This window comes from Melanotaenia boesemani, chromosome 11 (assembly GCF_017639745.1).
Source record: "Melanotaenia boesemani isolate fMelBoe1 chromosome 11, fMelBoe1.pri, whole genome shotgun sequence".
Classification (NCBI taxonomy): domain Eukaryota; kingdom Metazoa; phylum Chordata; class Actinopteri; order Atheriniformes; family Melanotaeniidae; genus Melanotaenia; species Melanotaenia boesemani.
In genome coordinates this window covers 3,931,149-3,945,350 of record NC_055692.1, presented here as the reverse complement: position 1 = coordinate 3,945,350, position 14,202 = coordinate 3,931,149, and the positions used below count along the sequence as shown (strand labels likewise).

Below are 14,202 nucleotides of genomic sequence, written 5' to 3'. Positions count from 1 at the left end.
AGACCAGACAGCAGGGTGTTACAATAATATAATCTACTAGAAATAAAAGCATGCTTAAGCACCTCCGTGCTGGCATGAGAGAAAAATGGGCAGACTCTGGCAATGTTTTTAACATGATAAAATCCAGTTTTTGTTATATTTCTGATGTGTGGAGTAAAATCCAGAGCAGTCGAAAAAGAACACCCAAATATCTCACACACTGAAAAGGATTAAAATGATTTAGTTTTGATAAAATGATCTCTCTCTCTTGCCCTCGGGACTGATAATTAAAACTTCAGTTTTGTCCTGACTGAGCTGTAATCAATGCCGTGTTTCCTGATCACATCCCCAAGAGGCAACATGTACAAATTAAAAGTATTGGGCCTAAAATTTGAGCTATTTCAGAGTAGCTTTAGTAAGCGCTACGGAGAATGGACTGTTTCTCTGTCTGAACCTTTAAATGTTGATGAGTGGTGCCTGTCCATGCCCTTCTCCAAGTGAGGATCTGGCTTTCACAATGGCAGTATCCACTACCAGGGGTAGTGGTTATTGCCCTTCGTGAGGTCACAAAGAGAAAGATCTCAGACTCACGTATTTGAATACACATTCACTAAAAATGTGGAGCAAGTGAGAGAGGTCAAAGAATTTTCTCACTTTTGGGACTCATACACAGACTATGAGGACACATAAACTTTCAACAATTTTACATGGGTGTCAGAGGTCCAACAACATTGTTTTCAAAGTGTATTACCAGTTTGAGAACAATGTTGGGGTGGCTGTAGCTCAGGAGGAAGAGCAGTTGTTACCAACCAGAAGGTAGGTGGATCGATTCCAGGCTTCCACTGACTACATGTCAAAGTGTCCTTGGGCAAGACACTTAACCAAACGTTGTCTCCCGATGTGTCTATTGGGGTATGAGTGTGTTTGTGTGTGTGAATGGGTGAATTTGATATGTAGTGTAAGGTGCTTTGAGGGGTCAAACTGACTGGAAATGCGCTATATACAGATGCTCACCATAAAATTACAATATCATGAAAAAGATGATTTATTTCAGTAATTCCATGCAAGAAGTTAAACTTGTATAATGTAGACATTCATTCCTCCCAGATTGGCATATTTCAATTTTTTTATTTTTTATTTTTATTTTATTTTGATGATTATAACTGACATCTAATGAAAACCCCAAACTCAGAATCCCAGAAAATTAGAATATTATTTAAGACTGATACAAAAAAAAAAAAAGGATTTCTAGAAATGTTGGCCAACTGAAAAGTATGAACATGAAACGTATGAGCATATACAGCACTCAGTACTTAGTTTGGACTCCTTTTGCCTGAATTACTGCAGCAATGCGGCGTGGCATGTAGTCTATCAGTCTGTGGCACTGCTCAGGTGTTATGAGAGCCCAGGTTGCTCTGACAGTGGCCTTCAGCTCTTCTGCATTGTTGGGTCTGGGGTATCACATCTTTCTCTTCACAATACCCCAGAGATTTTCAACAGGGTTAAGGTCAGGTGAGTTTGTTGGCCAATTAAGAAAAGGGATATCATGGTCCTTAAACCAGGTAGTGCTAGCTTTGGCACTGTGTCCTGTCGGAAAATGAAATCTGCATCTTCATAAAATTGGTCAGCAGCAGGAAGCATGAAGTGCTCTGAAACTTCCTGGTAAACGGCTGAACTGACTGTGGACCTAAGAAAACACAGAGGACCAACACCACCAGATTACATGGCATCCCAAACCATCACTAACTGTGGAAACTTTACACTCCACCTCAAGCATCATGGATTCTGTGCCTCTCCTCTCTTCCTCCAGACTCTGGGACCTTGATTTCCAAAGGACATGCAGCATTTCTTTCATCAGAGAACATAACTTTGGACCATTCAGCAGCAATCCAGTCCTTTTTGTCTTTAGCCCAGGTTCCTGAAGCTCTGACTACAGCTGCAGTTCACTCTTTGTGAATCTCCCCCACATTGTTGAATGGGTTTGGTTTCACAATCCTTTCCAGGATGCAGTTATCCCTATTGCTTGTACACTTTTTCTACCACATCTTTTCCTTCCCTTCGCCTCTCTATTAATGTGCTGGACACAGAGGTCTGTGAACAGCAAGCCTCTTTAGCAATGTCCTTTTGTGTCTTGCCCTCCGTGTGCAAGGTGTCACTGGTTGTCTTTTGGACAACTGCTACGTCAGCAGTCTTCCCCATGTTTGTGTAGCCAAAAGAGCTAGACTGAAAGTCCATTTAAAGGACTTGCAGGTGTTTTGAGTTAATTATCTGATTAGTGTGTGGCACCAGGTGTCTTCAATTTAAACACGGCTAATTTTCTGGGATTTTAAATTTGGGGTTTTCATTAGTTGTCAGTTACAATCATCAAAATTAAAAGTAATAAACATTTTAAATATGTCAGTCTGTGAGAAATGAATGACTACATTATACAAGTTTCACTTTTTGAATGAAATTACTGAAATAAACTTTTTCATGAAATAGTACCAATACCACCATCATTCCCTCATCCTGTAGTGGGGCAAAAAAAGTAGTCAGCCACCAATTGTGCAAGTTCTCCCACTTAAAAAAATGAGCGGCCTGTAATTTTCATCATAGGTATACCTCAACCATGAGAGACAAAATGAGAAAAAATATTTACGTTAGTAGAAAGCTCATTTAAAGAGATAGACAGAGAAAGATATAGACAGAGAGACAGAGTACCTTTTGGGTAACCAAGGCTTGGCCTATTATTGATGATCCTGTGGCAGAGGGCGCATGCTTAAGGAAAAGAGCATTCAGGCCACCAAATCCACAGGTTTTCAGGTGTAGGACCCCTACCAGTAGCAGTGGCCTTTGATGTTGTCTTGGTATCTACAGTGCAACAATAGTCGCATTCGGACAGAGAAGTTCTCAGAACTGCCCTAGTTCTATGAACGGCCCTTCCCCAGGGGCGCAGCAGACAGAGGAGACAACATGTAAGTTTAACTTATTAAACATGTGCCGATTGTATGCGTGTCGTATGAGTAAACATTTCAGACGGTATTCTACTGCCTGTGTTGCGCAGATTACAATAAGTCAACATTTCAGGTGGCAGGTTTATTGTAACTCGTGTTCTGTTTGCATTTCAGACGTTGCTGCGGTTCATTGAGCAACACTCCTCACTGTCCAGCTGGTCCGGAGCAAAGCTGATGACTGGTGATAAAAGGTTGTTCCCGGTTTTACAATGAGCAGTAGACAGAGAATTTGTGTATGTCTAGGGAGACAGAACATATATGTATACATGATGTACACATTTAAATAGAAAATGTTCCATAGAAAAGGTATCATTTGATCATTTTTGGTTATGTGATCTCATCACCTTCTTTTAAACTTTGTGTTAATTATGGAATCTATCAGTACAAAGGTGAAGGAGCAATCCGTCACTGGAGGGTTGGTTTTGACTGATTTATGGTCTAGAATTATGAGGAGATACAGTCACACAAAATTAGCAGTATGAGGGTTAAAATGTAGTAAGGGGTGGTGAAATGTTTACAGGTGTGTACTTTTCTACAGTCATTTAGCAGACGCTTTTCTTTTTTATCCAAAGCGACTTTTATAATTGTCCACAAGTATTTGATGCTGGACCTTCGTTAAACATGAACTTCATCCTGTCCAGCAGACCAGGCTGCCAGAATATGCAACCCCCCCAGTAAATCTATCCCTGTTGGTCCTGATCCTACTATTTCTGTGTGACCAGACCATTTAAGCATAATTGTTTTTCTGTGTAATATATATATATATATATATATATATATATATATATATATATATATATGATCAGCAGGTTAGTTCATGCTTTTGGTAAGGTTCCTTGAGAGGGGGTGCTTTTTTCGGCACAACACCTGACATTACAGTTTTTTCTTTTCGCCCGTTTTATTTAAAGAGTTAAAGGAAAATCCGCCACAACTGAAAACCCATATCAACCCCACAGCGCCACAACTCTTACCGGTTAAACCAAACACAACACACCAAGATAACGAGGCTGACATGTAAATTCTCACCTTCCTTCCCCACGAGGATTCCCCTCGATAACAAGTCTTTGTCCGGTCCTTCCTCCGCTCCGTCTTTTCTCCACTGCGAGCTGGTCTCCACAGAGGACAGAAATTGATCCAAGATACATCGGAGTCTCCAGTTGTAGTTAAAAGTGTTAATTAATGTTGCAGAAAATACCTTGAAAGAACACAGATCACAACACAGTGATATAGGAAGCTTCCTCTTCTTCTTCTTCTTCTGCTGCTTCTTCTTCTTCTTGGTTTCTTTGTTAGCGGTTTGCACGTAACGATTTGGTACATTTCCGCCACCAACTGGTCAGGAATGTGGAGTACAAACGTTTTTCTGCTCCGTGAACTAATACACGTGAACGGACTGAACTGTATTTTAGCACTTAGTATTTTTATAAAAACAGCTAAAAGTTATTTCGTCTTATTTATCAATTCACACATTCACAAATATATTTGGGACTCTGATAAGAACCAAAGCAATATTATCTGATGATTATAAATGTTAATTACTCCTTATCTGTTTTATATAAAAATGGAAACCAGACTTTTCAAATTTTTTTTAAAAATATTTACTAATTCGTGTAATATTTTTATTGAGATAATAAACAGTAAGCTATATGGGATCAGTGTACTCACATATAAAGCATAGTGTAACATTCATACTGAAAGATGGTGCACGACCAAACCTGTACGCCCAAAAGTATTCAGATCTTTAAATCTGTGTGTAAGCTTGTTCCTGAGCATCTTTCCTTCATACATAGCCTACCAGCTGACTTGGAACTGAGCACAGCTGCAAGACTGCTTTGTTTTCTCCCATTTATACATATGAAAATGACAATGAGTAAATGGCATGATTTCACTTTTAGTCCAAATAATAATGAGAAACACACCCGAAATGTCAAAAAGAAGAATTGTAACAGAATCTGAAACTGATGTGGTTGAGTTAGAAGTGGAGGATTTATATATATATATATATATATATATATATATATATATATATATATATATATATACACATATCTTTTTACAGAAAAAGAAACAAAAGATTTGTTAGGGTGTATGGCATAAATCAAATTTTTTCAAGCAAAATAAAAAGTTTTATTGCTTTTTTATTTTTTATTAAGGGAGTTGGTATAAGAGAGGAACTCAGTATGAAACTCAATAAATCTATGTTTAACATTTATATATCTACATTTGTGTATGCAAATTTTCTTTTTTTTTTTTTTACAAGAAAGTCCTATTCATTATCGACCATAACAATGCCATAAGTAAAGGGGGCTCTGTTTTGGAGCCCCTAGCGGATGAGGGGTGAACTGCAATTTTTTGCACTTCCACGTAGGCTTCACATTTTACAGGCGGAGGTTGCCACTTGGATCAGAGATGCATGCAGCAGAGCTCTCATTTTGAATGTAAATATCGTTGACGATCAGGTTAATTTATTGTTGCCACCAAAATCGTGATCATGATCAAAATCCAATTAATTGTGTAGCCCTAATTTTAACCAGTTAATTTTCAGTGTTCCATTGATAAAATAAAAATCAATAGCCTGTAGACCCCCATTTTTGTATTCCTTGACCATCTCTCTTCACTTAATATAGTGCATCTTTTTCTTCTAGATATAATCAAAAAAATTTTGTTATACCTTCTTAATGGCCCTGTTAGGGATGGCCAAAGAATACGGATAGATAGATAGATGGATAGATAGATCTCCATTAGCGTTCCATCTTGATAAGAAAATTTTCACTCAGTAAGCTAATGTCTCTCAATAACCAGGAGTTAAGTTTAGATTGACATTCAGTTATCACCCTCCCTATATTCAAATTTCCTCTTTCAGCTAGGTTTTTAGTTATATGTATTCCTAAGTATTTAACAACTGATTTTACAGGAATGTTGTATGCTTCTGTTAAACCATTAGGATGAACTGGACTTAACTCACATTTGTTTAAATTGAGTTTTAGCCCTGTGGCATTAGAAAATGTGTCAACTGGTTGTATTATCTTGGGTACCTCAGTTAGGTGTTTAATAAAATTGGTCATTTTGTCTGCAAGCTGGGTGATGAAAACTGCTATTCCAATAACATTTAAAGGAGCAATATCAGAATTTTTAATAAAAATAGAAAGCATTTCCGTGGAAATTATTAGGAGAATTGGGGAAATAGGGCAGCCTTGCTTGACCCGACGTTTGATAGCAAATCTTGGTGTTGTACCACCTGGTAATGAAATCGAGCTATTTGCATTATTGTAAAGAGATTAAATAATGGCTCAAAATTTATTTCCGAAGCCTAGAGATCTTAAACACTGAAAAGTAAAGGGGTTTTAAGTCGAGTCAAAGGCTTTATAAAAGTCAAGAAACAAAATAAAGCCATCATCTTCAATTAAATTATTAGTCAAAGAGATCACTCACAAAACAGATGTTGTGAACAAATCTATTTTTTCAACTATTAACTAACTTACTTAAACAAACTTTTCAATCCACTGGCATAAACAAAGGTTACAGTTTTGTAATCAGTGTTCAACAATGTAATTGTTCTAAGACTGTCCAGAATTTTTGTCCAGAACCAGGTGGCTTAAAGCTCAACTTATTACTGGAGTGATCTGATAGAGGAGCTGCTGACACACAGCAGCCTGAAACAGAGAGCATCATTGAAGCAGAAATTAACCAGAAGTAGATTCTGGATTTCAGTAAGTTATTTGATTTAAACCAGGAGTCCTGTTTAGTGTCAGGATATTTCAAGCCCCAGGGATCTACTAAATTATGATTGCCGCGGAAATGTGATAAAACAGGGTTATGAGAACTGTGTTGACTTTAAGGAGGGTATCTGTCCAGACATTCACCATCAATCACGTTGTAATCACCTCACACAATTACACTGGCAAGAGGATAGCTAAGTTTAAGGTTTTCAATATTCTCAGAAAGATCTTTGAGTAATAATTTGTTCTGGGCTGGATTGTTAAAGCCAAGATATTAACAACAATACCATAAGAGAAAAAAATAGACAAAGGGAGAACGAAACGAAACAAACTGCAACAACTGCAATCAAAGCTAAATAGAGAAACTACACAGCTGCTACACCTGAAAAGCAACTGTAAACATCCTAAAGGCTTCTAAGAGAACACAGCAGACCATCTATAGGGGCACCTGTGAGAGGGAAAATTGTAAAAACCATGAACAGCAATGAACACAATAGTAACAAGTATATGTGTGGGGATGTGTCTGCATGTGTGTATGTGTTTGTGTGCAGGGGTGTGGATGTGTATGTATGTGTGTTTTCAAAACATTAGGGGTGAGCTGTGTTGAGTGATCATGCAAATGTCACCGCGCCCCCTCCAAGGATCAGAGGCAGACCAAGAGGTCCCCCAGATCACCGCAGGAACAGCCATGCGTCCAGACAGAAGGAAGCAGAGGAAGGCCAGAGCAGCAGGGACTCACAGGGCATCACAAAAAGACATACATCTAATGATCACCTGTGCATCCCCTACCTACCTACCACCCTGCCTATCTACCCTACTACCCTACAACCCTACCCGACCACCCCACTCAGTCACCCGCCATAAACCCTCACTCGTCCAATGCCATTTTCCCTTCCACATCTCCAACCTACCCCCTTCCTACCTAGGCTCCCACCCACTTGGGAGACATGGTGTGTCCCAGAGCACCTACTGGACACCAGGCTATGCACTGACCCATCCCACAGCAGCATGCCCAAACCAGCCGGTCAAATGCTTCTCGGCATCAATAGAGATTATTGTGGTTTTCAGATTGTGTATGGTAGCATAGCATGATTAGTCTTTGTGTATTAGTGGAGGAATGTCTCCTCTTTAGATAGCCTGTTTGGTCATGATGTATAATAAGAGGAGTTACTTTTTCTAATCATGGAAGTGTGGGGTCTTTTCCTGGTTTCAGTACTACTGTAATATTAACCACATTTATGTTTTGAGGTATTTTACCATTTCACTTAATTTCTGAAACAATAATGTGGAATATGAAGTGCTAGTGGAGCAGCAGTGGCTCAGGCGGTAGAGCAGGTCGCATGTTCGATTCCCACTCCCGTTGTGTCCTTGGGCAAGACACATCACCCTCCTTGCCTCCAGTGTTGGCATCACTAGTGAATGAATGTGGATGAATGTTCGGTGAGGCCCCAGGGCAGCTGTGGCTACACACGTAGCTTACCATCACCAGGTATGAGTGAGGAGTGGATGAATAATGGATATACAACGTAAAGCGCTTTGGGTGCCTTGAAAAGCGCTATATAAATCTAATCCATTATTATTATTATTAGTGTGGTCCAAAGTTCTTTATAGAATTCTGCTGGAAAACCATCTGGACCTGGGGCTTTATTACTGGGCATGTTGTCCCTGATATTTCATTATTTTCTGTGTACAAAGACCATTCCCTTTTAAAGTAACTGATAAAATCAGGATCTTTAAGTAATGATGTATTAAATCTCCAGTTTCTAGAAGGTGGTTTAATTTTCTTTTCAATTTAAGTAAATGGGGTTGGTGCACAGTCACTGATAGTGATGGGATAGATTCTAGTTTCCAATACATCATTCATTAAAGAGCTGTTATCTAATAAATAATCCATTGTAGATTATGAGTGGTGCACTGATGAAAAAATGATGTACTCTCTAGAAGTGGGGGTCTGTAAGTGTCAAGCATATGGGATAAATTTTGTGCCACTGGGGAGAGAATCTGAATACTTTATATTTGAATTTGAATCATTCAATTGGAATCTGAATATGCCTGTTTGAATAATTGCTTTAAAAAACTGAATCCAAATGACCATATTTGATATTGAATCTTTGTTTTTTGAATGTGTATATTGGTAAAGTTGAAACTTTTGTATTTGAAAAAAATCATTCCCTAATTCATTTTCATAGTTCAGTTTCAGTTCTCTCCATTTAAATTCAGATCTGAAATTCAAACTTTTGTGCCACACATCCGGGACCTGACGTGAGGCAAAACTAGTCGATCGCAGATGGAGTAACGTCAGTTTTGTGCAGTTGTTCTCAACAGCTACAAGCAGAGGGTGGCGGCGGGGAGAGAGAGAGAGAGAGAAATGGAGAAACGCTAAGATCCAGGCCAGCCACTCTCGCTACAACGGCAGTTACTGTTCCTGCAATGGCACTTGCCGTTTCTGTAGTGGTAGTTACCGTTTCCTCAACAGCCTCAGCGGTTTGCCACTGTGGGCTGGTTGCAGACTTTTCACATTAGTGGTAACTCCTAATACAAGAAAAATATGCGTAGGTTTGCACAGATTAATCTTCACCTCAAGTGACGTACATACAGTTTCTGAGTTAATCTGTTTAGCTGGGTTGCTGGTTGGAGCCTCTACCTCTGTGTTGCCTTCAGCTTTGGTTTGATGGAGATGGTCTGAATATGACCAAGGCTGAGGATCTTTATCATCATGTTCAATCTGCAGAGGAGCCGTCATCATCGGTAAACTGGTAACACTCTCCACCATCCCATCATCAACTACTCTCCATCCTGTTTGGGCCATAGTTCCTCTGGTTCACCTTTTAGGAGATGGGACTCTAGGTCCAGACTCCGTTTACAACAAACATCATTGTAATCACCAACAGCTGCTGCACATCTGCAGGGAATACTGAAATGAATAAAAAGAAAAAATGGAATTTTAAGACCACGCAGCAGAAAAATGTCCACCTCCTCCCTTCAGAGATTCTTCAAAGTCATAACTTTAAAATGTCGGCATGAACAATACCTAAAACAACAAGACGAGCAGTGTTGTATAAAATATTAAGAGAAGACAGGGTAAAGAAGAAAAGCTTATTACCACCTCAACTTTATCTGTTGACCAACAAACACAGTGCAGCAGCAAACAAGTGGTCAGGGTTACCAACGAATTCATGTCAGTCTTTTTTACTGGCTCTGTGATTTGTGATGGACATCGATGGATACCCTCAGTTTCATTCCTTCTCAGGGGTGATTTGAACTGCAACCAAGCTTCCGGTCTCATACAACAGCTTAGCTCAGCCTACTGCACTGTGTCAGATTGACATGCCAGAAATCATTTTGTATAATTTAGACATCTGAGCCAACTTCCCATTCATAACAAAGTATTTACTTCTCTACTTAGTCTTGAGAAATTGATTCCAGTTGTGTACTTAACTTTGCAGGCCTTCTTCAGCTACTTCTTTAGCAGCTTCACTGGACTGCTGTTAACATATTTTATGTATGATGGATCAATGTAATAATTCCAGGCCACTACAATGGAAGATTGGAAGATGTCAAACCTTCAACTTTCCTACTGACGACAATGAAAGCAGAAGAATTAGAACTGCATCAATCCTTTTTTTGGACAGATTCCGAATCCAAATCAGTTTACGTGAACATTATTGTGATTGTCGTCATTATCGTTGTTGTTATTGTGTGTTTCATTAGGCTGTAGCAAACTACAAATCACTTCTAAATAAGAGAGCAACAGATAAAATTTATTGAAATGTTTTCTGAAATTGTTTATAAGATAAAAAACTTCCAAAGTAAATCTAACACCTCATTTCTACTGTGTGCGTGTGTGCCGCAGTTTTGTTCTGACCTCTGTGTCACCGGGAGCGTGTCAGACACGGATCACACTGACTAATTAAAGACATAATGTTTTCGTGATTTAGCAGCGCAAATCTGCACAGGGGCTTTTATTTTGAAACTTACAGGAAATCAGACACTGCTCCCGTGTTTGATTTCCTGTTTGCCCCTATCTGAACTGCTGAGTTGTGGGTGTGTGCTCCATCAAAAATAGACTTTAGCGAAGAGCCACAACGATGCTGTACTGGGACGCTTCTGACACAAACTGCGGTGCACCCAGTGTGGACCAAACCATTGGCTAAAATGGCCGCCGAAGAGGTCATGGCGCAGCGATAACATGGCCCAGTGGAAATTGGGGGTACGACAATGTCTGTAGCTGCTTCATAATCTTTATATAAACAAATGTAGTTTTAATTTAACAGTAACTGATATTTTAAATATTTAATATAAGTCCAAAAGAATGTGCTAAATAGGAAGTAGGATGTATGTGTTTGTTTAGACTGGAGACAAGCAGTTTGTGCTCATTCTTCAAGGCCAGTTTTGGTGGAAAATCTGAAAAAGTAAGATGGCTGGTTTGACTTTGAAACAATGCTTCTAGGGCTGAAACATATAATGGAATTATTTGATTTAAAAGATTGCAAAAGAAATTGTTGAATAAAATTCTACTAATCAACGCTTTGTTTAACAAGAAACAATCAAATAAAACATTCAGTTTAAAGCATCACTTTCAGTCTGTATAACCTACTTCTGGTATTACCTGCTGGACATGAGAAACACGCTTGTTTGCTGATGGCAACAAGAAATGATGGAATTTGCAGAAAAGGGACAAAAGCGACAGAGGGAAGGAAAATAGGAAGACAGTCAGGGAACATGTCAAGAAGTGCCAAGTGTGGCACTTAAACCAAATAAAAAGCCTGTACAATGCATTCACTGTAAGACTGAGCTAGCTTTCCACAACACTAAAACTTCAATGTAGCGGCATCTCAGCAGAAAGTACCAGGCATTTTAGTAGCAGTCTCTGGTTAGCATAAGTGACTGAAAGTTAAACTGAAGATAAATACTGAAGAAGAAGCTACGTTGATCAAAGATTATGTGGCCAGATAATAACAGCGAGCCAGTTTTTGTTTGTTTTCCTCTCCTCAGTGTATAAATTACAGAACCTATCCATATAACCCAGCTGTCTATAAGAACCAGAGGAGGCAAGGAAGTGTTCATTGTTCACCTAGAACTTCCTGCTTTACTGCCGTGCGGACGCTTCCTGCTCTCCTTCTATTTTTTCTAATCTTTACCAGCAAGAAATTTAGGAACAAGGACTCCTGATGACTTCTAAATCACTGGAACAAATATGTTCTTTGATAAATTTAGTTAGTTGTTTAGTTAGTTTAGTTGATAAATGCCATCGGAGAACTACTATAGTGGAATGACGTCTCCTAACCCTGCAGTATCAGTAACTTTCCTTGAGAATAACACAGCTGAAGAAGAGGATTGAAACACTGCAAGACATTTGTGTGAATGTAGAATTTATTGACTCTATTGCAGCTTCTGTACACTTCCTTGGATGTGTTCAAATGACATTGGAATAGCTGGGAAAATCCCAAACCGGACCATCAGACTGATCTCTCCTACTGGAACAGTGTTGGTGCAAGACCAAAGTCATCAACCCCGGCCAGAACCTGGTCTGATGTTGTTCGTCGCAGAGGTAAATCCAGCAGGAAATTTAAAGCTCCGGCACTCACTCCACCACCTGAAGTCTCACTGCATAATAAATATGATGTGTTGACTCATATTAAAATGAATGATGATGAATGTAATGCAAGTATCTATAAAAACACAAGAAATATCCTTAAAACTCAGCCAAGGGCTAACCAGACCAGGAGGAGAAGCCAAAATTCCACAAACAGGAGGACTAGAGAAGCTATCGGCGCCACCACACAAAAAGAAATAGACACAATTCTGATTGTGAACTCTATAACACAGCATGTCAGGATGGCAAAGATAGAAAATCTAACATTTTTTGATCCATCAGTCAGGGAACTGATAGAAATGTTGCCAACCATTCTGTCTTCACATCCAGATGGTATGAAGATTATTGTCCACATGGGGTCTTTTGATATTCTGAGGAGGAAAACTGGAATGGAACTTTTCAGTAGACTTCTTGGTCTGAACACATGGTTATCAAATGCATGTATCACCCATGGGATAAAGTTCATTGATAACTTCAATATCTTTTGGAACTATAAGGATCGATTCAGACCTGATGGTATGCATCCAAATCTAACTGGATGCAGATTATTTGGTGCACACTTGCGTCATGCTGTTAGGACTGGTCAACTAGTCCAGACCAGAGTCCAGACTAAACATGGAAAAGCAGCATTTAGCTGTTATGCTACAAACAAGTGGAACAAACTGCCAGTGGAGATTAAACTTTCAGCAAACGTAGACATTTTTAAATCCAGGTTAAAAACATTTTTCTCATGCGCCTATGCATGAAATCTGCACAGTAACTTTTTAACTCATCTTGCTTTTAATCATTTTATTTAAATGTATTATTTTATTGTGATTCTTACTATGTGTTTCTGCCTTTTACTATTTCTTAATATCTGTAATGCTTTTGTTCTATGTAAAGCACTTTGAACTGTCCTGTACATGAAATGTGCTGTACAAATAAACTGCCTTGCCTTGGTCGTCCCAAACTTCTTCCATTTAAGGATTATGGAGGCCACTGTGTTCTTGGGAAACTTGAGTGCTGCAGAAATTCTTTTGTTACCTTGGCCAGATCTGTGCCTTGCCACAATTCTGTCTCTGAGCTCCTTCGGCAGTTTCTTCGACCTCATGATTCTCATTTGCTCTGACATGCACTGTGAGCTGTAAGGTCTTATATAGACAGGTATGTGCCTTTCCTAATCAAATCCAATCGGTTTAATTAAACACAGCTGGACCCCAATGAAGGAGTAGAACCATCTTAAGGAGGATCAGAAGAAATGGGCAGCATGTGAGTTAAATATGAGTGTAACAGCAAAGGGTCTGAATTCTTATGACCATGTGATATTTCAGTTTTTCTACATTTCTGTTTTTTTTCTGTCAAGATGGGGTGTTGAGTGTACATTAATGAGAAATAAAATGAACTTAGACTTAGCAAATGGCTGCAATAAAACAAAGTTTCCATACCCACTGTAGATACAGTAGCAATATAAGTTAAACCTGGGGAGGACTTCATACAGCAGGATTAAGGGAAATTCTTACTAATTTTGATAAATCTGGCTCATCAAAATGGGAGTTCTGAGTTATCAAGGTAACCTGTGCTGGAGTCTATTTTGGGTCAGGCTAATTGCCAAGATTATTTAGGACTCATCTAAATGACGATGGGTCAAAACTCCCAAAAACCTTTCCACTGTGGCAGCTTGCCTCTCAATTTAATTACACTTAGACATCAAAACACAAACACAACACACAAACAACCTCTGGGGGGCGTGTCATGTAGTGCATGGTGGGACTACTAATATGACCTATTAGGGAGGAGGAGGAGGACAATGGGGACACCTCACACTCCTCTTCCCCGGGTCACCGCCAGGGGCGGGAGGGGGGTTGCCCTGGGGGCCAGGAAACTGGGGCGGCTGCACTGATGGGTGGCTGCTGATCCTTGGCCTGGGGGTCGTCTGGGC

General features: G+C 39.4%; 1 protein-coding gene across 6 annotated transcripts in view; it reads right to left on the bottom strand.

Annotated features, from left to right (window-relative positions):
- LOC121648314 (gastrula zinc finger protein XlCGF57.1-like) overlaps positions 1–14,202 on the bottom strand; it is a 151,818-nt gene that overhangs the window by 77,110 nt on the left and 60,506 nt on the right. The window contains exon 1 of one of the 6 annotated variants that reach the window (XM_041998326.1): positions 11,298–11,502. The exons of the other annotated variants lie outside the window; for them this stretch is intronic. Coding sequence (XP_041854260.1) covers positions 11,298–11,412 — 115 coding nt within the window. The 5' untranslated portion in view covers positions 11,413–11,502. Of the gene's footprint in view, positions 1–11,297; positions 11,503–14,202 lie in introns of those variants that run through there. 6 annotated transcript variants of the gene reach the window in all.